Raw genomic sequence first — 25,173 nt, 5'->3', positions numbered from 1 at the left:
CAGTCCTGCTCCCTCTGAAGCAACATTACTTCCACATCTCCTCCTAACCCTTCATGTACCTACAAAGGAGCCAGTATACCCACCCTGGAGCAAAAAGGAATTCCGAGCCCTTGGAAGGAATAAAGTACTTTTGGTCCGCTCTCTTACAGGTAGGCAGGCTTGCAGCCGGGGTTTGCCAAATGGCCTTGGCAGGTTCTAAAAAGGGCTGTGTTGATAGGTAATGCAATTCTAGAAGAAGAGGGCTGCAGGATGTCGGTTAGCTCATGCTGCTGTTCAGGGACTTCCTCCAGGTTAATTTGTAGCTCACTGGCAACTCTTTTAAACAGGTCTTGAAATTTTGAGAAGTCTTCCGAAGAACGCAGTGCTTCATCAGGTGGAACAACTGGTTATACCAGGTTAGAGGCAGGCTGTGCTTGCTCTTGCGGTTGTGACAGGGCTGCCTGGAGTCAGTGGCAGGGTCATCAGCTGGGGGTAACGAGCAGGTCTCACGCCTAGCGTCAGTGGTATAACGAGTGTGGTCCCGAGTATAAGGAGCCCATGGAGCCCAATATTGCCACGGTAGTGGGAAGGGTATGGGTGGTGCCATTCAGGGGTTAATGCACCATGGGGCAGGACCCTTGGAGTAGGATTAGGCAGCTTTTTTGTATGACCTCTCTTGACTGGGGTCTGTGGATGGGAGATCTGAGGTGAAAATTCTCCCTGCAGACCAGATTCCTCATCACTGGAGGAAAGCTGTGCAGACCTTGCTTGAGTGTCCGGAGAGAAGTAGGTGTTAAGTAGGGGTGACTGCAAGATATGTGACACCAGGCGGTTCCTTGTGTGTATGAATTGCAGTACCACAGTGTCTCTGTGAGGGGAGGGCCGAGCAAGACCAATTTGTTGTGAGGAGGGGTTCCTCGGCACCGGTGTCCCGAGCGTTCTGTCACTGCCGGCTAGCTCAAAGGCTGACGGTGCCAGGAGAGTGAGGAGCCTGCGGGGGGTCAGGCAGGCTAGTATGCGTCGGCACCTCTTCCATTGTGGTGCCGAATGGTACCAGGCGAGAGGCAGGCAACTGAAAGCCTGAAGCCTCAGCACCGGAGGTTAGTGTGACTGCTGCAGCCGGGTTTCGTGCGGTGCCGGAGGAGCCCAGCGCAAAGGTACTCAACAGGGGAAGCGCGGGGAGGGAAGCAATACCCAGAGAAGGCTTGTCCCTGTGAACACCCTTTGCGGGTGAGAGAGACTGATTTTTTTTTTTTAAGTTTTCTTTTGTCTCTTTGAAACGGGGTGTGCGTGTGCGTTCGCCCACAGTGTATAGCAGAGTCAGAGCCTGAGTCTGAAGCTGGTCCAAAAGATTTTTTCAGCACGAAGAGTTTTAACTGCAGCTCCCTGTCTTTGTATGCCCTGGATTTCAACTTGCTGCAGTGGGCACATTTTTGGGGGATGAGTGACTCCCCCAAACATTTAGCATCTTGGTCACCACATGGCTTTCCACAATGAAAACCATAAACTCTTCTCTGGAGGGTTCTGGCAACTTGTCTATGAACTTAGACATGACCACCCAACTGACAAAGACATTTAGAAAGCAACACCTGCTGGTTTGTGATGCACATTTCCTGGAAAAAGGAGGTATAAATCTTCCTCCCCATTAAGTCCATCCTCTTGGACTCTTTGTCCTTAGGGGTGGACTTGTATCTTCTCTGCCATGCCCTGTCATTTACTGCAGTTACACCACCAGAGAAAGTTAGGGGACAGGTGGGAGTAGAAACCCTCAAAGCCCTGCATGGGAAGGAAGTACTGCTTCTCTGAATGTTTTGCCGTGGAATGCAATGTAGCTGGAGTATTCCACAGGGCCTTTAGAGCCTCATTTATTGGATGGGCTACTCTCCCTGGAGCTGATGGTTGAAGAATATCTGCATATTCTCCTGCAGGAATTCCACCTGGATACCCAAGATAGAGGCCACATGTCTCGGGGTGCCTTAAAGTCCTCAGACACCGAGGGAGAGGAAGATTCCAGCACAGTAGATTAATTCAGGTAGGATGAGAAGATGGTCTGCTGCACCAATGATGGGTCCTGTTCTTGCACTACAGGATCCAGTTTGAATAATCCCAGAGGTCCAGAGGGAACAGGCTCAGAAGTCGCTTGCAGCGGAGATGACTCGTGAGTGGAAGTTACCATCAGGACCTGTGATCTCTCTCTAGAGCAGGTCAAGGAATGAGATCTCAGGGACTGAGCAGCATTCCAAGGAGGCCAGTAGGCATATGGATAAGACATTGGTGGCCAGAAGGCACTGGACCAAGAGCCCGTCCCGACTGTGGGACACATGCCAAGCTCAGTAGCAATGGTGATCCAAATGCAATCTCTGGTGCCTGTGTGACAATGATGGGGAGGACAACCCCAAGCAGGATCTTGAGGAGTCCTAGAGGTTCTCTGATGACAATGTGGGAGCCAGCCCCAACAGGGCAAATGGTCAGACTCATCTGAAGCCCAATACAGAAGCAGCATCAATGCCAAAGAGGAACGGGCGATCAGCACACCATTGCTACTGAATGAGACACACCTACCCAGTACCAAGGCTAAGGGCCGTACCGAACTCTAAGGAATCTACTGCCAAGATGACAGTGCCAAAATACGCACCACTGTCGAGCGGGCTTTTGGTGTCAGGCCCCATGTCAGCCTCCACTCCACAATCCAAGGCCTGGGAGGTGTGCACTATGGTACCAATGAACTTGGCAGCTCTGCAATGCAGCCGGAAGGTACCAAGGGCACAATGGAGGGCGATGCAGTAGAAGCCATGGCACCAAAGCACTCTGGAACCAGTGGAGGGTCTGGGACAGAGAAGCAAATCAGGTCTGATGCCACCGGCATGCAGTCAGTGCTGGTGCAGACTTAACTGGTACCAGACTCTATAGATGCGCTATAGCTTGAACCTGAGTCAATGGTACAGGCTCTCACTGATCTCGGCATGGTACTGGGGAGCAGTTTGACAGATCTCCTTCATCCCATGTGATGGAGGGAGTACAGTGCCAGTCACTACTTCTCTTAGAAGATGAGGAATTTCCCCACACCCTGAAATGGTCCCGATTCATTTTGTGGGACCAATTCCTCACCCTACCAGAGAAGGGTGAACGACCTTTCTTCCTCCTGGGGGGAAGCCCAATGTGCAGCAACATCACTTGCTGGATCTGAAGGTGACTCCCAACGGGACAAGGGCCTCTGTGCCAAAGCAGGCCTTATGGCCTGATCTAGCACGTGCTGCTTCAGCCGCAACACTCTTGCTACCTGAGTCCTCTTTGTGAGCAACTTGCAGCTGGGGCACTTCTCTTTAATGTGTCCTTTGCTGAGACAATAAGCACCTCAGGTGGACATCACGGTTAAGAGATGGCACCCACACACACAATGACAGTGCCTGAACCCTAGTGAGGGCCTCACAGACAGCAGCCAATTACTCCAATACTATACTCACACTGAAATGAAAATAAAGGTATTACTAACTACTATATACAAGAAAAAGTTCACATTTTTGTTCTGTTTCTGAGAAGTGAAACATGACTCTAGCTAGAGCTCCGACTCCAGCCACAGGTGGTCAGAAGGAACTGAGGGGCTCGAAGCGGTGCTGCCTTTTATAGTCAGGGGAGGGGCTAAGGTCCCAATGGCATGAGCACCACCCCTACAAGTATTGCTAGACAGAGCTCTCCAGCTCCAGTGCACTCGGGTCATGCACACCTAAACTGAATACACAGCTGCATCTGCTTGAAGAACCACCACCATATTTTAACATTATGTAGATGCAGCAAGACAGTGGGGCATGAGGTAGGCTGTTTACTGATTAGGAGTGCTCACCACAGGCTGGATGGCCTGACTTACGATGTGACTGCTAGTTGTACTACCAAGAAAAGGATTATGTGATAGATCCACTGCATTTAAAAAATCCTTACTCACAATAAGTTGCAAAGCTCAAGGCAATGCCTGTTTTTGAGGGGAAGCTGGTTTAGAGGTGAGTGGAAAGAAGGTTTTTTTTTTTTTTTTTTTTTTTTAAGATAGTCTGTTTCTAACATGACTTGCCAAATCTGACCCCAGTTTCCTTCCTCTACCTTTTGGAGACTGTTTATACACACACAACACAACAACATTGAAACACAGTTCAAACCACTATATTAAAAAGAACAGTCGTTACACAGCAGTACACTAAAAGGAATATAACCACCTCCACTGAAAATAAAAGCAACATTTATCCCATACACAGGCATGTCCAAGGAGACCCTAGGCTCTAGTTATCAGGAGGATGAATATCTCTTACGGCCAAAGAGAAATGGCACAGGAGCACCAACCCCTCAAAGAGCATCTTCTTTGTTTCTCCATCTTGTCTGATGCAGTACAAGTGAATTACACTCCTTTCTTGAGAAACCATACAGCTAGGGTTCCTCCTTCTCCTCATGTCTCCAACTTTCTCAGGACAGCGAACCAGTGAAAAAGGCCACTGGAGGTGGCCAAGCGTGCAGCAGCTCCCAATGCTGCAGTAGGAGAACTGCGAGGGATGTAGAGCTTCTCTGACACCTGGAGCTCAGCAGCTAGGATCAGGGAATTCTTATCCTCAGCCCCTCGGTTAGTGCAACTGTTACTGCTACTCAGTGTGATAACTTGGGTCCTCCAGAGGTCCTCATTCTTCACCTTCTCTGGAATGACTTCCCCTGCATAGTAAATGAGACAAGGGTGGAAGGATGGTCTAATGGATAGGGCACTGGACTGGGACTCAGAAGAACTGGATTCTCAGCTCTACAACAGACATATTATGCACCCGTAGACAAGTCACTTATTTTATGCTGTAAAATGGGGATAAATATTTCATTACCTCAAAGGGGTGTTGTGAAATTAAAATCAATTTATGATTCAGAGGACGTACACATGGGAGCTCAGAGGGCTTTAGAAAGAACAAGGGCTTCAATCTCTCATTTTCCATGGTCTTACATGGAATCCCTTAAATGCCAGGAGATGAGAGTCCATTTAATATTGGGAAATCCTAACATTTGAAACAGACAGGCAAAAAAATCTAGGATAAGGGCTGGACAAAAGTAACAGAAGATAAATATCTGGATAAGGCAGGGAAATGAACCAAGAGAGGAATAAAACTCAATTCAAGTTCATCCCCATGAAATACTTATGAATCCACGTCTCTGCACATGGGGCCAACCTGAAGTACTGCATCAACCCACAGTCACTGTTGGTGCAATGGACAGATGGCAATAAAAAGCCAAGATTCAAGATCGCCATTTGCATACACCAGTGCCCTAGCCCCAGGATTCCTGAGCCCAGCTTCTGGCTATAATGGACTTCAGACAATACCAGGAGCCACCCACCAGTGCCATTAGCATAGTACCAGGATCACAGAGCTAGGGCCAGCATTCAAACTGGGCAGTAGAATGCACATACTAATGCCCCTTCAGGTCTTCACACATCCTAAAAATCCAGTCAGACAAATCCACAGTACCATTCTGCTTCTCCAAAGATACAGGTGCTGTTGTAAGTGAGGCAGAAGCAGCTGGTGCTGTAAGACACTGGACCTTGTTAGGAGATATTTTGTTCTGATCAGGCTCCAGTTGGCTAGGCTCTGCTGAGGGCTGGGAATGGCTTAGAGAGACATAAAACTCTTCCAGTGACTTGGACAAAATAGCAGGATCTGGTGAATCTCCAGGAGAGGCTGGTGTCTGCAATCAAATATAAAACAGAGCAGAGAGCAAGATTAGTGCACCCACAATTCATCAACTGTCCTGATCACCATATAGTTAAGCATCCAGACATAGCTGGAAAGGAATTCTAGCCACTACGTTTCTTTTTTTTTTTGGCCAATTGCACAAAATCAGGGCCAGAGAGCAGCACCTCCTCCACATTCTCCAAGGAGAGCGGCTGCTTATTGCAATGTACAAAATTCCATCTCGGCTCATGTCTTAGCAAGATATTAATGGTCTGCTGTAAAAAACCCTCATAATTCTTGAGTGGAGAGATGCCCCAGGCACAGCAAGACTGGCAGTGACAGAGTGAGCACAAGGGAATTTGGACTGAGGTTGAGTGGGCTGCTCAGTCAATTTTTAGTTGAATAAAACCTTCGCTTCTAGTTTAAAGGTTCATCTAATTCACAGATCTGTACCGGGACTGATGTTTGTATTTACTAACTTACTGGAAAAGGGGATGATAGAAAGTTCTTGAAGTTTTTTCCTAACTATAAAGATGAGTTAATGCACTGGCACAGGCTACCTATGGGGGCTGCAGAATCCCCATCCTTGGAGGCTTTTAAGAACAGGTTAGACAAGCATCTGTCAGGGATGGTCTAGATATCCTTAATCCTGCCTCAGCGTGGCAGGATGGACTAGATGACCTTGAGATCCCTACATTTCTATGAACTGTAAAATGATAACATTTACAGTAGACACAAAATTGTTTAAGATAGTCAAGGCTAGACATAACTGTGGGGAGCTCCTGAAATAGTAAACAAACTAGGCAGCATATATATAGACAAAGGAAATTCAGTGTTGACAAATGCAAGGTAATGCACATCTGGAAAGAATAATTTGAACTAACCGACATTGCTGGGGTGCAAATTAACCAACCACTTGGGAAAGACATGGCCATTGATGTCAATAGCTCAATGGAAATCTCTGCTCAATATGCAGAAGTCAATGCATGAGAACAATCCACAGTGAACTGAGATAAAGCACAAAGGATAGAAACCCTCAGGCTCCAGGCACAAGCCAACTACTAACTGATGGGAGACTAGGAAGAATCTTCTCCTAGGGGAAGTTTTTTCCATAATTTTCCTTTACAGAGTTTCTTGTACCTTCTTCTTAAGTACCTGACAGGGATCACTGTCAGACAAGATACTGGACTAGATGGACTGTTCTGCTCCAGTAGGGAGATTCTTACGCTCCTAAAGCCACATGATCAGCTGTCTAATAGTTATGTAGTTATATCTGAGTCAGTATATGAGGAACTCCACATTCTCACATCATCCATTTTGATCTCCTTTTCTTCTCCTCACCTCTGCTTGCACAAGCTAGGTTGTCTGCTCTTCTCTCATTACCTTAGCGCCACTTTCCTCACCCCAACCTCTCTTTGCTCTCACAAATCCTCACCCATCTCCACCCCATCTAGACCCACCTTTCCTACCCTCATTTCTTCCAGCTCTTCCCCTGATCCTCTCAAATCTGGTTTCTGATACCCCACTAGAACTGCTCTCATCATAGTCTAACTAACCACCTCTTCCTTGCAGTTAATGAGCTGTAGTAATGCACAAAAAACTTGTAGGTATTTGATCATTCCTGATCCCTCTGCTGCCTTCAACACTAGAACAATCTATGCCCCTCCACTATTCCCTCCTCTTGTACATCCCAAACTCTGCATTCATGTTAACTTATACCATTAGATAGTCATTATTTATTATCACCACCTAACTATCAGCGCTCACTTTGTGCTCCACATCCCACAAATGATCCTCCCCAACCTGACTATCAAGAGTCCTGACTTCAATCCCCTAACTCATCAAGCTGTCAGAGGCATTGGCAATATTGACTAAGCAGCTTCAAATAAATTCAGCCATAGATGTACTTTTAAAGTTGTTAACATAGGACCTGCTCCTCCTCCCACTGAGTTCACGGATGCAAAATCGGGCTCAGTGTGAAACTACACTGAATAGATTCTACAGATTTCCCACCTACAGCAGCGCTGGTCACACAAAGAGTATGCCAGGGGAAAACAAACAACCAGGGAGTCATTCTGTGGAAGCTGACAAGCACTCTCCACTATCAGGCCCAAGCATTACACTAATATAAAGCTACTGAGTCTGGATTGCTAACTACATTTATATAGTATAAAGATTCTTTTCTGGGTTCTTTCCTTGTCCTCTTACCCTTTATCATGCAGAGGACACTAAACTGGGAGGAGAGGTAGATACGTTGGAGGGTAGGGATAGGATACAGAGGGCCCTAGACAAATTAGAGGATTGGGCCAAAAGAAATCTGATGAGGTTCAACAAGGACAAGTGCAGAGTCCTGCACTTAGGACAGAAGAATCCCATGCACCGCTACAGACTAGGGACCAAATGGCTCGGCAGCAGTTCTGCAGAAAAGGAGACGTTACAGTGGACAAGAAGCTGGATATGAGTCAACAGTGTGCCGTTGTTGCCAAGAAGGCCAATGGCCTTTTGGGCTCTCTAAGTAGGGGCATTGACAGCAGATCGAGGGATGTGATCGTTCCCCTCTATTCGACATTAGATGAGGCCTCATCTAGAGTACTGTGTCCAGTTTTGGGCCCCACACTACAAGAAGGATGCGGACAAATTGGAAAACATCCAGCGGAGGGCAACAAAAATGATTAGGGGACTGGAACACATGACTTATGAGGAGAGGCTGAGGGAACTGGGATTGTTTAGTCTGCGGAAGAGAAGAATGAGGGGGGATTTGATAGCTGCTTTCAACTACCTGAAAGGGGGTTCCAAAGAGGATGGATCTAGACTGTTCTCAGTGGTAGCAGATGACAGAACGAGGAGTAATGGTCTAAGTTGCAGTGGGGGAGGTTTAGGTTGGATATTAGGAAAAACTTTTTCACTAGGAGGGTGATGAAACACTGGAATGCATTACCTAGGGAGGTGGTGGAATCTCCTTCGTTAGAAGTTTTTAAGGTCAGGCTTGACAAAGCCCTGGCTGGGATGATTTAGTTGGGGATTGGTCCTGTTTTGAGCAGGGGGTTGGACTAGATGATCTCCTGAGGTCCCTTCCAACCCTGATATTCTATGATCATCATCACTAGCATACATGAAAAGGAAGGGTCAACACTGCTGACTAGAGAGACGTAGCGCAGACAGGAGATATGTACGCTTCCCCACAGAGTTCTGTAGGAGAATCTAGACGTACCTGGAACCATTCAATCCACTCCTGCAGATCACACAGTCTATTAGCAGAGACTGCCAATCATACCAAAGCATGGGATGGTTCTCTGATACAAAGGCACTGAATAAGGAAGAGACATTACATTTTGTTTCACGTTACTTGCTATAATTGGATTAATTTGGAAGGCACTCAGACAAACTGGTGGTGGGCACCAATGTAAGAACCTAGATGCAGAGGTAGGTAGATTATCTTAAAACGGTTGTGCCTCATTTGGACTAAAGTTTCATTTTAATAAAGACCAACAAAAATATTTCCAGGAATATTAAAATAATTTAAAAACAAAATACGCCACTATACTGGGCCAGAAAATGTGTGCTTACCTTCAGTTCCCTGGTGGGCTCCGGGACTTCTCCCAGTTCCAGTGTCTCCTGGATTGGATATTTTGACTTTTCAACTGCTGTCCTTGCCATGTTCACATGATCCAAAAATGGCCACACATCATCCCAAGTCTCTTCAGCAGCAGCAAAATGCCCTACCTAAGATACCCGGCAGAGTGGGTGTGGAGAAGAGAGAAAGCGGGAAGGGGAGAAACATATGGAAAACCTGGCAAAAATTGCAACCAAGAGAGAAATAGCATTAAAGGATCAATTATATAATCCTCAATTGAGAGCGGACCTAAACCTCTCATTTTATTTCCAAACAAAAAACTTTTCAGGCACATAAAAAACTTGAAATTGTGTTGGTGTAGGAGGCCAGCAAGAAAGGAGCCCTGAAATCTCAGATCTGGACAAAATGGAGTATCCCTTCGTACACACTTCCGCTTTAGGGTGTTGGCCAGGTTTCCCCATTAAATCAGCATATGCAGCCTACTGTGCATCATGCACAAGATGTTTAATTCCCTTTAGGATGTCACCATGAGGCATCTGTCCATCTCCCTCCCTCCCCGAAAGATTACAAGTAACCTGTTGCAGCTGCTCTTTGCTTTGCAGGTTCTGATTTCTTCCTTCATGGCTGGAGGTCTGGCTGGAAGATGCCACAGTATCCAACTGCAAGGTGCCATGGCCAATACCAGTCTGCTTCTTTAAGGTTTGCAGAGGCAACCAATTTTCATCCCAGATGTCTGAGATCACAGACACCAGCTCTAGGTGTGGCATCTCCAGATGAGGACTTTCCTTTAAAAAAAAACAACTAACTCAAGTTGATATTCTATGAGACTATGTGAAGAATCCAGAAGCCATTCAATAAAGGGCAGAGAACGGAATTCATCTCTCCTTATCCTTGTCCATCTTTCCATTTTCTAAATACCTGCAGCCCCCTCTTATTTAGCCTCAGAAGAGGTTCGGTGAGGAACATATGGCTAGGAACCAATCCCATCCCACTGACTTTAAAGTTAACGAGACTTGGATTTTGGCAACAGGCAGGTCTCTTATGGCAACTTTTTGACATGCCTTCCCTAGCTACAGACGCACAAGCCTGCCTGCGGGTGGGAGAGTAGGCTGCAGACAGGGCAGCAGCTGGGAGGGCCACTGCAGTCTGGATGCGAGGCTTTCCACAGTTGCCATTTATCTGAAGGTTGCTAGTAAGCAGAAGGAAGACTTGTGTAGCCAGGGAAGAATGCACTGGGACATGCTGAGCCTGTGCCCCTGGTGCCAGGCCAGGGTGCTCAGCATGTCCCAGTGCATCCTTCCCTGGCTGCAGCCCCACAAGTCTTCCTTCTGCTTACTAGCAACCTTCAGATAAATGGCAACTTTCATAAACAACCACTCGGTTCCCAGTGAAATGGAATCTACTGTACTTTAAAATGGACAGAAAAGTCATTGCATGTCTAAGTCTGGAAGCTTTTAATACAGTACACACTAGCAGCACTGCCACAATACCATTCTTTGTCCTAAGATACAGAGTTCCAGCATGTGTACCATTTGCTCCTTTCTGTGGATGAGAGGAATACTCTGATGTACAGAATCTGGTTTCTTGGGAGATTCAATTCCACGGTTTTCTTTTGTTTGCATTTAAACAAAATGTATGCTAGTAAGTTAACACTTATTCGCTCAAGAGTATTCTTCTCCACTAACACTAGTTCATATTGTCATCCAGAAGCCTGCAAAATTTCATGCCAAAACTGTTCCTATCCTAATACCTCACCACCTATAGTATAAAGATTAACAACGTTTGCAAACATCTCGAACAACATTTAAAGTTTGCAGTTTTATTACAGCAGTTTTAAATTGTCACCAACACTTGATTCCTCCGAGGAGCTCCTTTCTATGTCCTATTCTTCCTTACCCTTTATTGCAGGTATACATATTGCCAAATGCTTTTTGGAATTGCTTCTAATCCTACTGTCAGCAGCAAGTTGATAAAGGGACAGTTTCTCATCTCAACCTCAATTAAGTTATTCAGTATTGGAAAAAACGCCAACCTCACCTGCATTTCCAGTTCTGGTTTTCTGGGCTCTCCGTTTGGACTTTCCTGGTAATTTTTGTAGTCTTTGCCTTGTGAGTCCCATGAAGTGAGAGAAGAATTCACAGAGCAGGCATGTTCTTGTACTCTTCCTTCAGGTTCTAAGCACATTGCATCCTTCTCGTCAACTCGAGATCTCTAGAAAGAGAACAGCAACTTTATTTCAGCTCACCTGTACATGCTTGTTTGGTTTTTTTAATTCTGATTTTAAAAAGATTTATTGTATTTGACATAGGTTACCGTACAAAAATATAGAGAGACATCCACCTGTGAACCAAGGACTCACCCATAACATATATTATTTCAAAAGAGCATGAGCAAAAGTAGTAAGGTACAGTACATATATGATATTTATATTGTGCAAGGTAATTAGCTATAAGATTCCAAATGCAGACACACTGCTCTCATTCTGCTTGAGAGCAGAGCATCATCATTTGTTATTTGTCTTATGGTATCACCTATAGGCCCCAATAAAGATGGGGGGGGTCATTGTGCTAGGCACTGTGCACTGTGTTTAAAATAGAACACTTAGATTTTAGATTTGTTACACTAGTTTTAAATTAGTTATATTATGAGAGATATAAAAAAATGGTTCCTATAATACTCAGGTCAAGGAACAATGCAATATCTAAGCACCACATTTAGGAAGGATGTGGACAAATTAGAGAAAGTCCAGAGAAGAGCAACAAAAATGATTAAAGATCAAGAAAACATGACCCCTGAGGGAAAACTGAAAACATTGGGTTTGTTTAGTCTGGAGAAGAGAAGACAGAGAGGACATGATAACAGTTTTTAAGTACATAAAAGGTTGTTACAAGGAGGGAGAAAAATTGTTCTCCTTAACCTCCGAGGATAGGACAAGATGCGACAGGCTTAAATTGCAGCAAGGGTGGTTTAGACATTAGGAAAAACTTCCTAACTGTCAGGGTAGTTAAGCACTGGAATAAATCGCTTAGGGAGGTTATGGAATATCCATCACTGGAGATTTTTAAGAGCAGGTTAGACAATTACCTGTCAGGTATGGTGTAGATCAGCATTTCTCAAACTAGAGTCCACAGAATGGGGTCCACGGGCCCTGCTGATCAACTCCTCCCCGACCCTCCCAGGAGCAGGGACAGGGTGCGCTCGGGAGAGGGGACGGAATCAAGTCCAGGGCTGCCAGCCCCGCTGATCAACTCCTCTCCCGCCCTCCCAGTGCCTCCTGCACACCATAGAACAGCTGTTCCCCGGTGTGCAGGCGGAGCTAGGAGGGAGGGGGAGGAGTGGGGACGGGGCATGCTCGGGGGAGGGGGTGGGAAGAGGAGGGGCAGGAGTGAAGCGGGGGTGGGAAGAGGAGGGGCAGGATTGGGGCCTTGGGGGAAGGGGTGGAGTGGGGGCAGAGCCTGGGGCTGACCAGGGAACTTGGGGGTTTGCAAAAATTTTTAAATCAATATGGGGGTCCTCAGGTTGCTAAAGTTTGAGAACCGCTGGTCTAGATAAAACTTAGTTCTGCCATGAGTGCAGGGGACTGATCTAGATGACCTCTTGAGGTCCCTTCCAGTCCTACGATTCTATGATCTACTCAAAAGGTGCTCAGATGCCCTGATAAAGTGTGCCACAGAAAAGCCTGTAAGAAAGAAATAAGAAAAGAGCAGACAAAATTGGTTAATAAATATTTCACCACTGTGTGGCCTAGTGGATTGAGAGCCCTGGACTGGGATTCAGGACACTGATTCTATCCTGGCTCTGCCACTGGCCTGCTGGGTGACAGACAAGTCGCTGGCCCTCTGTGCCTCAGTTCCCCCTTTTCAAAATAGGACAACAATGCTTTCCTTTTTTGTAAAGTACTTGGAGGTCAAATGACGAAAAGTGCTATATAAGAGCTAAATATTATGATGAAGGTGTTTTTTTTGGAGTGGAACAATAGTTATGTAAGACCAACTCCTCCCCATGCCCAAAAACTGGTTTTCATGGGGTTTTTTAATAAACTAAATTTAGGATGAACAAGCCAAATTTTAATAGCAATAAGCCATGCCAGGGTGTTTATTAGGTGGCTTATGGTGTGCTTCTCTGATGGCTGAATGCTACACACTCAAAAATGCAATTCATGCTGCTCCACTGCAACTGCACATGAACAGATAAGAGGAAAGCAAGTAAAGACACAGGAGATGAGAAAGGGAAAAGTCTGAAGTCAAGGCTGATTCCAAGATACAATATGTGAACTCAATGCCAAGTAAAGGTCTGAGTTCAAAGAGTAAGTAGAACAGGAGTCTCAGAGCAAAGAGGACTCTATATCTAGAAGTTTAGGGAGTACCCAAGAGCTGTCAAGAGACCAGACAAGCAGGCAGGAAAATAAAAGATGAGGACAAGCATGAGGAGATCTATTTGTGTCCCATCTGAAACATTTTTATTCTTATGGCACCTGTTTGCTTTTTTATACCACAGGGTTAAAACATAGTGTACCAACCCACCAGAGTCTCCCAACACAACAGCTGTTTTTAATCTTGTATTAGACACAGAAGAGCTAAAAACCTCCCACCTGGGCATATGGTTCACTCTCATTCAGCTCCGGATTCACTGCCCTGCTGGCTTCATAGAAAGATTCCTGTTCCTGTAAGGGAAGGTCTGGCCCCGACGATTCATCATTCTCCTGCTTCGGACTGGGCTGCAGGTACAAGACTGAGGGGTTCAGTTCTATGAACCCCTGTTAAAAATAAACAGTATAGTAAAGTCAATAAAGTGTGTTGTAAGTAACAGAAAAAGAAGAAAAAAAAAACTAGAGCAAGATTTTGAAATGGTTTTCAAACTGCAGCAACCTGCTACCCAACTGAGCGGGAGTTGGGTTGGGAGCCATCTAGATGCTGGCAGAGTCTGCCTTGTTGCAAAAGTTAAAATGGTTTTCCACAGTGACAAAACTACTCATCAAATGATACCTGGACATAGCACATGCCAAAATGGCAAGACTTCTTGCCACAAGATTTACTGCTCAGCCTACGGATTAAAGCAAAGGACACAAGGCCCCTGGGTTCTGCCTGTTACCGACATTTGAAACCGTGGGATTTTGTTTATAGTTCTTGGTAAAACAGTGCTGACTCACTTTCAAATCACGGTGTTGGCCATTCTTAGTTATATTAAATTATACATTTTTACAGCACTGTTTAACAGCCTAGGCCCCTTTCTAAACTATAATCTGGTGCTGGAGCATAATCCATTTAGTGTGACACTGTAGCATAATCCACTGTACACTTACCAGGAAAAAAATAAATCACACTAGCATCTTTATACCTAAACTCAGTATGCTGTAACTGGGTTTTTGTGGTCAGTGCAGACAAGGTTGGAGATTTACCTTTTGTAATTCACCTTGTGCTTCAAACAAATAAGCTAATTACAACTAATCACCTGAGACTGAGATTTCCAGAGCAAAAGTACCAAAACTGCATAACAGTTTGAGTTCTTTCATTAACAAAAACAAACACAAAAGCAGAAGACTTCCAAGCAGACTTGAAACTAGACAGTAAAACCTCATCAATTTCAGAGAGATAGAACTAAATGTTTTAGTTCATTTTCTGAGCAAATCTTGTGCTGTTAAAAATGATGGACTGACAGAACTGGCGAGAGCCAGGAATAGAAAAGGCAAGTATCCTATAGGCAGTTGCACCTGTGTACCTTAATCCTGCCCTGTAACACAGGCTCTTCGCTGCTATCCCAGTGCTGGACTGCTATTGAGAATGTCTACAATTCTCAAACTTTTTTTGTATATTTATATAAGGTCCCTATCAACACTACTTGAATAAACAATAAATGATAATAAAATATCCACATTAAGAATCTCCTAAATCCATGTTAGCAAATGTTACCAAAGAATCCTCTCTGTAACATTGATGGAGCCATAGCAGCTTTCTGAACAACAGCACAGCAGAGATGAAAGCACACATGAACCTTGCAGCATTACACAGTGGTGGTTAGGTGATGAAGTTCAAATGTCTAATTGTGCTCAGGCTGTGAAAACCTGTTTCTTAAGATAAATGTGAACTTAAGCTTTATGAGATAAAGGACTATTGTATTAGTATACTGGACTCTTCTCCCTAGGATGAGTGAAATTTTAAGGTGCACTGGAAGTTCCTGTTGCATTTATTTTGTTAAGTGTAAATTTTCCATGTTACATCATCCAAATTCCCACCATATTACAGCCCCTTCCTTGAACAGTCTTGCTCAAACTCGCCACCTCTGCCCTTCTTCACCTTGGAGAGAATATTTTCTCTGCAAATGACAGCATGGCCCTCTGCTCTCAAGACCTGATGGATGTAGATATCTTCATCAGAGGTAGTGTCACACAGGAAGAGGTGAAGAACACCGTTCACATATTCATCCACCACTCCCACCAGTGGCTTCAGGTTACACAGCTTCCAGAACTGTAGAATGGCATTGGTAGTCCAATGCCCCTTGAAGAAAGGGGGATAAACAGGTTACTACAAAATAGCCCATTGGCACCTATATGATGCTTATTCTCATTCCTAGAAAGTTTGCTGTGGATGCAAAGGGTGAAGGCAAGCTAGATTCAGGGGCACAACCGGGCAAGGTTTAGCTGAAGTAAGTGTAATAAGGGTGTACCACACAGGCAAATGCACCAAACTGAACCTGACAAGATTACCAACACTCAATTAAGTTTAACTACTCAAAATGTAAAAAGGCTGCAGAGCTGGAGTTATTACTGGGAAGCGACGTGCACTCTAAGCTCTTATTTTTCCAATGACTGACAAACTGTGTGGCCAGCTCCTGAAGTTTTATCAGGAGTCTTCCAATACATGGTGATTTGCTGCAAGCCTCAGCTCCCGGAGTCACGTGATTAAAGGAGAATTTCAGCTTTCATTTATAAAAAAAGTTTCTAGCCCTTATGGTTCTGAAGAAAAGCTTGAAAATGTGAACCTAAATGCTCAGAATGTGAAGGAAATAAAAAGAACCCAAAATGTATTATTGGTAGAAAGCCTTTCCTCCCTTTGGAGTTCTTTCACATACTTCTCACCCCAGACAGATTTTTTTGTTCTGAGAAAGTCTGATGGAAATTTATTCATCTATTTTGAAGTTAGAGTGGAAAGGAAATCAGGGATCCTGCTATAAGGGGTGATGGGCTGACGGGCTGACTCTAAAGAGGGTCCTGGCCAGTCCCCCCTTGTGAAGGAAGTTTTGACTAACATGGGTCACTCAAGTAAAGCAAATATTTAAAGCAGAGAAAACTGGGCTGGATTTCCCAAGGCTCCACAAGGGTCACAGAGTACTCAGGGCAGAGGAGAAAGCTTATTCACTGGCATAATGAATACCTCTACAGGAGCTGTCCATTTGTAGACAGAATGCAAACCAGCATGTTATGAATATTCAGAAAGGGAGCAATGATAGGTTGACAGACAACAGCAAAACTCCCATGAACTTTGGTGGGAATCAGATCAGGCCCAGAGAATGTCAACATGAATATTACTCAGTTTATTTCAAGTAGGCAAGAGGCCAATGTCTACTGCACAGTCCCATTATATATAAATAGGTGAAAAACTGTCTGTGGATACATACCCCTATGGGTTTCACCCATGCCAAGGAACAAGGGATAGCTTGGGCAGGAAGTTTCGAATAGCAGCACCTGCAACAGGAATCAAATCCATCATTTCATCACACACCAAGAGTTAAAAATATGGATGGTACAAGTTTCCATGAGCCATACAGCCTCTTGATCTTCAATTCCAACAGCCACCTCATAGTTGTATTTTTTTAAATTAATATTTTATGCTTGTGAAAGACGTCCGACGAACAGCTCTGGCAACCAACATCCTGCATCCAAAGAATGGGTACAGCACAGAAAACAGCAGTGCCAGTTCCCACACACTGCCCCATGCCAAATGTATCTCACCCCTGCAACTCATTAAACAAAGACCGATGGTTATGACTTTTGGTTCAATCAGTGTCAAAGCCCCCATGTAGAGAGGTAGATGAGACAGGAGAACAGACTAAACAGTGTGGAGGCTAGGAAAGGAGGGAGATGAAAAAAGCTCTCTTCCCTCCACTCCAGCCAACTCAAGGTAAGGACAACTGATGCTTTATGTTCATCCCAGAATAAATGACAACTCCAAATATGTCTAGAAAACACTGAGAAATCTATTGACAGTGTTTATGCAGCTTTCCCCAAAGGGAGTGAAGGTGGTGCAAGCTCCAGGAGAGAAGGTAAGATTTGGCAGCACTTAGCCAAAATACCGCAATTAACTTACTTGAGGAATCTCAGGCAAGACTTCTGCACAGTCCGCAGATTTCCAAAGTCTGGGAAGAACACCTCCACCTCCTGTTCGCTGAGCACCTGGTGGATGATGACTCGGTACCACCACTTGTCCTCCGAAATCCTAACACAGCAAAGATGGCCAGGCTGGACCAAGACCTCCGGCATGACATAACGGTCAGAAACATTTTTATTTGAATAGCATCGTCTGCAAGATACCATAGAAAAAGGTCATGCCCAGCAGGAAGCAGTACAGACAGAACTGCATAGGTGCTTCAGTACAGCATTGCTTTCTTGTTTTCCTTTAAACCTCTCTTTGATATGAACTTTCAAGGAGCCTTATGGTAAAACATCAGAGCTAAGAACAGTTTTTAGAGTTAATGTAAGATCTAGGAAAGGCAATGCAGAGGAAGATCTTCCTGAACAGTGAAGGTGACCCTTCCATATCATGCTCTTATACCACATGGGTAGAGTACACATGTACTTTAAACATTTACGATGAACACAGCCAAATTCAAAGGCTCAGAGTATAAAAGCACACACAGGGATTTTATTCATCTTCCAGCAAATACAGTAGGTGCAGCTGTGACACACTGTACTTCAGAGTAACACCCTGCAATCTCCATATTCATCAATGGTATATGGTTGTGGTATTTCATACAAAGAGTGCCTTGCAAGGTATCATATGATAGGTCATGATCTGCTGAAACTCGTTGTTCTGTCAAAATAGGTATATCATTATGTACGATGTTATAAGATTTTGCTATATGGTTGTTATTGAAAGGTGTAATGAGTTTGGGATACACCCACTGCTAACTTTCCAGTGACAACAGGGGTGGTGACCCACACCTAGATGGGCATTAAATGACCCTGATCAGCAGGGGAATTGTAAACAAGAGATTTACAGTTCTGTAAGAGACCGTTGCGCAAGCACCACACAATCGGGATTGCTCAACTCTGAATCATCAAGGCCCACCAGAACATGCCTGGGCCAATATCTTTCCAGGGACATAGACTGAGAGTATAAAATAAGGGACAGTGGCATCATCAGACCATCTCTCGTCCCTCACCTACGCTGAAGGGCAACGAGAGAAAGACTTGGAACTGAGGAGATTAATCTCAGGCTGGGAAGGAAATTTTGCTTAAGAATTAAGAACTGTAACCTGCCTATAACATCCAGTGAGATGAGAAAAACTGCTTCAATTCTTGCTTAGTCTAAAAGTTTAGGATTTAGAATATGCGTTGATCTTTTGTTTTCTTAAGGTAACTATCTCTGATCTTTATGCCTACCACTTATAATTAGGGCTATGATTATATCACGGAATCCGTGACTTCCAGAGACCTCTGTGACATTTTCTGCCCCAGGGCTGGACTACTGTCAGCAGGCAGCCCCACAGCTCTCAGTTCCTGCGGGCAGAGGCCCCCAAGCAGCTCCTAGCTGCTGGGCAGCAGGGGTCCCCCAGAGCTCCAACTCCCCATGGGCAGCTGGGCTCCCCACAACGGAGGAGGGCAGGGGGACCCCACAGGAGCCCAGCCACGGCGGGTGGCAGGAGCCCCCCCCCGACAGCAGCCCAGCTGAGGGAGGCAGACAGAGCCCCCCACAGCTGCCCAGCCCACCAGGGTGGCAATTGGTCCCCACAGCTGCCCAGCTGCTGTGGGTGCTGGACCCTTCTCACTCCCCGTTTTATCCGTGATTTTTACTAAAAATATCTCTGACATGTCATGGACTTCCGTGAATTTTTATTACCTGTGACCTGTCCATAATTTTTACTAAATATCTCTGACAAAATCTGAGCCCTACTTAAAATCACTTAAAAAAAAAAATCTTTCTGTAGTGAATAAACTTATTTTAATGTTTTATCCTTACTAGTGAGTCTGTCCAAAGTACTTGGGGAATCTGCTCAGATTACAAAGGCTGGTGCATATCTACTTTCCTTTGATGATGAAGTGGCAAACTAATTACTGAGCTTGCACTGTTCAAGAGAAGGCCTTGAGCAGTGTAAGACGATATATATCTGGGTTGCAAGGCTGGGGACTTGGGAGATTTGCTGGTGTTTCTCTGTGTATAGTTTATGAGTTGCATGAATGCTCTGCACACCACTTAGCTGGATGTGCCTCTGCATGCTGATGGCTGAGTGATAACAGTACCTGGAGGGGTTTGCTGCTTGTCACTGGCAAAGCATTGAGAGAACGAGCCCAGGCTGGAGAGTTAAAGGGGCCAGTGATCCCACTTTTCCAGGTTGCTCACATAGGCGTAGTAAAAAAGTATATGTAAAAAGTATAGTTAGAGCTGTGTTACAGAGTTCAGTTTTAACAGAAGCTGTCAACCTTTATTTTGTTGAAATCTCATTGAAATGGGAAAAAAAAATCAGAATCCAAACTGAGCACTATTTGAATTTTTCATAGTGGTTCAATGAAGAATGAATAGAGAGAATTATAAGCATTTAAAAGGTTTCAGAGTAGCAGCCGTGTTAGTCTGTATTCGCAAAAAGAAAAGGAGTATTTGTGGCACCTTAGAGACTAACAAATTCAAATAAATTTGTTAATCTCTAAGGTGCCACAAGCATTTAAAAGTAATCCTATTTGGCAATTTTTCATTAATATCATCTCACTTTTTTGGTACCCCTTCTGCAAGAAATTTAACACATTCTGGGAGTTGTCCTTTGGTCACTTTGCTCTTACTCATGCATTAATTCCTAGAATATGAGTTATGCATCAGTAGTGATGCTAGAGAGCATTTCATAACTATCCCTAAAAGCAATAAGTACCCCAATCATAACAAGCTTTTACTTTAACACAAAACCTTTAGATAATGACCTTCCTAAATACATGGAAAGCATGACAGTCAGATGTGCAAGTTTGATGAAGCTGGGGTAAGTAGTGCTTTTTGGTATCTGTTGGAGATGGACGTGAAAGCCTTAAGGAGTCCTATATCAACAGTGCTGTAGGCAACATGAAGGTGCAAAGGAATGCATAAGTCCTTTGCCATAACTATTTATTTCCATGCTTTTCAATTTGGGTGGATGAAGTGTGTCCTGCTGCAGGCTTAACTGCCACCAAACATAGTTCTTGTTTTCCAGTTATAGAGGGATGAGTAAGCACTATGCATACATGAACGAGTAGAGTGCATGAACATCTGCACCAACATACCCAAGCCAGTACCAACCACAACAGCAAGCTGGGTGCCCTGCTCTCTCAGCAGCATAGCACATGCATACACATTCTCATGGAGAATCTGCACAACAGGCCACAGCACAAAGTTGATGCAATGCTTTCTCACCTCATCTCAATCATCATATCCTCCAGCATCTCAGATGTTTCCCTGCTACATATCCGGATGTAGAACTGGTTAGGAGAGATTATGTACTCCACAAAGACACCCACTAGCATGCTACTGTCCAGTGCAGGGAGACAATACAGGCTTCTGTCCTGAATAGCATCAGGGGGGATCTCGGGTTTTGCTATCTCCCGGGCTAGCTGTAGCTCCTCCACATCCAGATACTGCAGAGACAAGAAAAGGAGTAAAAGGAACTGGTGCTCAGACAGATGGTTAAATGCTGGTGCTGTGGGTGCATTGAACAAGGACAAGCAACCACGCCATTAAGATAAAACCCAGTGCTGGTGGGGCTTGTCCTAATGCCTAATGGAAAGGATTCTAAGTGGCACTGTACAGCTTAAGTCCAGTGCTTAATTTGTAATGACAGAGGTACTGGAGCTTGTACTCAAGTGATATTTTTACTTTCATAACTGATGTGGCAAGCCCAGAGGTGCCAGGGCTTTGAACTGCAAAGCGTACAGGTGCGAGGGCTCAGCCCTGGCACAAATTAAGCACTGCTTAAGTCCCATTCCAATGCCCTGCCTCTTAAGTTCTTCACACAACGAGGGCTGGCAGATTTAACTGGGGTGGTTCAGACCCACAATAAAAGGGGAAGGAGTGCCTGACTTACCCACAGCAAATATTCCAATTAAACATTGGGTCTGACTGGCTCAGCAGAGGAAATCATCTGCCAGCAGAAGGGTTCTCTGGAAACAGGGAAATTCTAAGGACTCTCTCTGGGATGTGCTATACCCACCAAGGAAGGAAATGGGGAAGAGACAGAAACAGATACCTCACACCAGATTTGAGAGTGACCTCTGAGTTTTCATCATGAAAACTTAGAGGCAACCCCAGAAGAGAGAAAGCCAGTCCCTTCCATGAGAGGACTTGACTGAAAAGGTGAACTAAATCTTTTTTGGTTTCATTTAGTTATCTGGGTGTATGCAATAGCCTGAAGGCAGTGCTTTCTGCTGCCCTACAGAGATTCAGACTCCATCGTGTACACTGCTTCTTGTGCCAGCAAGGAGAGTGTGTGCCATAGAAGTAACATCAGGACATGGAGAGTTGAGGCAAGGAAGAAAGAAGGGTGAAAGGCACCTCACCTCACCTGGTAGCCATCCCTACTAGACAATGCAGAAGCAATGCAGAAGAGCTCAAAAGATTGCATGATCAATTACCACAGGTGAAAACTGCATTGTGGGAGTAAGGTACTTAACAGAATGAACAGATTCATAAATATTAAGGCTAGAAGGGACCATTATGATAATCTAATCTGACCTCCTGCATAACTAGGGCCTTACCAAATTCACAGTCCATTTTGGTCAATTTCATGGTCAGAGGATTTTAAAATTCATAAATTTCATTATTTCAGCTATTTAAATTTCACAGTGTTGTAATTGTAGGGGTCCTGACCCAAAAAGGAGTTGGGGGGGGGGTCCGGGGGGGGGGTGCAGTACTGCTACCCTTACTTCCATGTTGCTGCTGGCAGTGGCCCTGCCTTGGGCAGCTGGAGAGTGGTGGCTGCTGGCTGGGAGCCCAGCTCTGAAGGCAGAGCTGCTGGCAGAAGCAGCACAGAAGTAAGGATGGCACAGTATGGTATTGCCACCTTTACTTCTGTGCTGCTGCTGGCTGGGAGCTGCCTTCAGAGCTGGGCACCTGGCCAACAGCCGCCACTCTCCTGCCACCCCGCTCTGAAGGCGGCACAGAAGTAAAGGTGGCAATACCGTGAACCGCCTAAAATAACCTTGCAACACCCCCTCCCACCCCCCCGCAACTCCCTTTTGGGTCAGGACCCCCAATTTGAAAAACACTGGTCTCCCCCATGAAAGCTGTGTAGTATAGGCTAAAATCACACAAAAAGACCAGATTTCATGGTCCGTGATGCGTTTTTCATGGCTGTGAATTGGGTAAGGCCAGAGAACATAACAGGCCAGAGAACCTCACCCAGTATTCTCTGCATCAAGCCAATATGCTATAACTCAATAAGAAGCTATCTTTTAGGAAAATATCCAATCTCAATTTGAAAACTTCAAGTGATGGAGAATCCACAATGTCCGTAGGTAAGATGGCTTTGGATAGGCTGGCTACAGATGCAGAAAGATTCCAGTGGCTCTGCAAGGCTGAGTCTGGCTACAGTACGCTCTTGAAGGGATATTTAAATTCCCAGCAGCCAGCTACACTAATCACAGCTTCCGAACCTAAAATGCACCCCCTAGTCATTATATTACTGAAGGCCACTCACTGGTTTCACCATTTCTTTTACCACATTGAATGCTCTGCTTTTTTTCAGATCCAGATCCTCAGAGTTCTCAGAACAGAAATCCCAGCTGGAGACCTTGAGCTCAACAGCACCTAGTGAAGATGTCAAAGAATCAGACTGACAGATCTCATCCTTTGATTGCTCAACTAATGGAATCAAATGTGCTCGGTTAGAAGATGAAATTCACACATCTTAAAAGCCAGAGTGTTACCTTCCAAGGCTCTGTCTACATTCAGGAAATTTACCTTTGCTTTTACTCCAGTGCAAATATGTTGCACTGATGTAAAGCAGGGTTTACACAAGTGTGACTTAACCCAATGAAGAAACTGCCCCGGTGTAACTACATCAAGATAATTACACTTGCACAAATTCCCAATGTATAGTCACCACACTGCTGTAAAATGGGGTTTACAATGCCACACCTTATGCTGCTAAGTCACACTACACTGATGTAAATGTCTTTAGTGTAGATGGGGCCTAAGAAAGGAAGGAGAATACATCTATTTGGGCTTCAGAAAGCAGTAAGGAAAAGAACTGATGTACATCAAGATACAAAAGCAGAAACACTAAAATTCATTCCTTGCCCAGTGGTACATGCTACAAAACTCATCGATAAAAACTTCCCTCCTCAACTCACAACAAAAAGTCTTCAAAAATACCTGCATTAAAGTATAATCTGCAAGATGCCGACAAACCAAGCTTCCCTCCATAGAGAAGGGAAGGAAAAGCAGATGATTTGCCTTCACAATTCAAATGGACAGCACTTTTACCCAGCTCGCCACACACTTTCAACTGCTGTGAGGCTGGTCACAGATTCCAATACTTGCAGCAGAATCGAATCTTTTTTTTTTTTTTTTAAATGACAAAGAGCTAGCCTTTATTGTGAAAATACTCTTTAGCAATGAATCTAAGCTATTCTGTCTTCTCGACAGCCTCAAACAGTAATTCAAAGACAGATGTGAAATCTTCCCATTCATCTCGACTGGTTTTTAACTTTGAATATAAATGTCAAATCTAACAGTTTCACTCAGGCTTGACAAATCCACCCACCAGTGGTAAGAAATGAGCAAAGCTCCCAGCGTATAATGCTGAATCGTGCTCTGAACGCTACTCTGTTTAGACCAAGGTGATGAATTGCACGATGAGACTTGTAGACTCCGCTTCTCTTTTACAGATCCCATTTTTAAGGGGCCCTGCTGTAGGTCTTTGTGGGTAACATCTGTCCCACCAGCAGTATTTTGGTCACTCCTGCCCTACAGCGAAACATGGACATATAAACCTCACTTACCATCCGCTAAGCACTTGGATTCAAGATCAAAGACCAGCCAGTCTTGTTCTCCTTCCTTGCGCTCAACGTGGAGAATATCATTAAGGGCCCCAACAAACTCCATCACATTTAAGAACCCCAGCTCCTTCACTGATAGCTTCTCTTTAAAATGTGCCTGTTGCCAAAGAAGAAGAGTTTTACAAGGTATATTCAACTGCCCCCCCCCCCTTTTTTTTAAACTGCGACCACACCTGCAGAGCAGACAACAATAAAAACTTAAAGAACTAAAGAACTTGGCAAGCATAATTTGCAAGAGGGGTTTAAGTGCCCCTGCAGCAGTGAGTGGGTTAACATCCACTGGGATCAGGCGACAACATCTCACAATCCACTTCTGCCATTGTACGATGGAGGTAGGGGGTGGTTCCTGTGCACATCAGTCTTTGCTGATATCCAATGTCTGTTTCTAAGAAGACTGAGCAATAGTTAAAAGGAACTCAGATGCACGAATTTCAGGTTCCCTTTGAAAACATGGGAAAGCAAAAATGGCTGCCAAATGGAAGAGCTCTAAGATCAGGAGAGAAAAGAATTTTAGAATCAAACTTCTAAAGGGAGTTAAAACCATGGGGAGGAAACAAATTCCAAGCTATAAAAACAGTTCAATGGTATCTTTTAAACGGAATGGTTTCACAGTTGGGACTATAAATTGGTACAAATCATATCCACATGACTTGCAATCTTCTCATTCTTGGTGCTGGACATGGATAGCAGCACTCCACAGT

At 44.6% G+C, this 25,173-nt stretch overlaps 1 protein-coding gene across 9 annotated transcripts in view; it reads right to left on the bottom strand.

The window, feature by feature from the left end:
- Positions 1–4,115: 4,115 nt before the first annotated feature.
- The window catches only part of TDRD5 (tudor domain containing 5), a 40,365-nt gene continuing 19,307 nt past the window's right edge, over positions 4,116–25,173 (bottom strand). For 5 of the 9 annotated variants that reach the window (XM_043552658.1, XM_043552656.1, XM_043552657.1 and 2 more), the window contains 12 exons: positions 24,416–24,569; positions 23,110–23,219; positions 20,832–21,052; positions 17,547–17,759; positions 16,858–16,924; positions 15,537–15,737; positions 13,835–13,999; positions 11,281–11,454; positions 9,819–10,028; positions 9,237–9,392; positions 5,466–5,682; positions 4,116–4,668 (listed from right to left, as the gene is read on the bottom strand). In XM_043552658.1, the coding sequence (XP_043408593.1) occupies positions 4,412–4,668; positions 5,466–5,682; positions 9,237–9,392; positions 9,819–10,028; positions 11,281–11,454; positions 13,835–13,999; positions 15,537–15,737; positions 16,858–16,924; positions 17,547–17,759; positions 20,832–21,052; positions 23,110–23,219; positions 24,416–24,569 (2,145 nt within the window). In that variant the 3' untranslated portion in view covers positions 4,116–4,411. The remainder of the gene's footprint in view (positions 4,669–5,465; positions 5,683–9,236; positions 9,393–9,818; positions 10,029–11,280; positions 11,455–13,834; positions 14,000–15,536; positions 15,738–16,857; positions 16,925–17,546; positions 17,760–20,831; positions 21,053–23,109; positions 23,220–24,415; positions 24,570–25,173) is intronic. The other 4 variants (XM_043552660.1, XM_043552663.1, XM_043552662.1 and 1 more) reach the window with 1 other exon arrangement.

This window comes from Chelonia mydas, chromosome 8 (genome assembly GCF_015237465.2).
Source record: "Chelonia mydas isolate rCheMyd1 chromosome 8, rCheMyd1.pri.v2, whole genome shotgun sequence".
NCBI lineage: Eukaryota > Metazoa > Chordata > Testudines > Cheloniidae > Chelonia > Chelonia mydas.
This window is presented reverse-complemented; position numbering and strand designations above follow the sequence as displayed.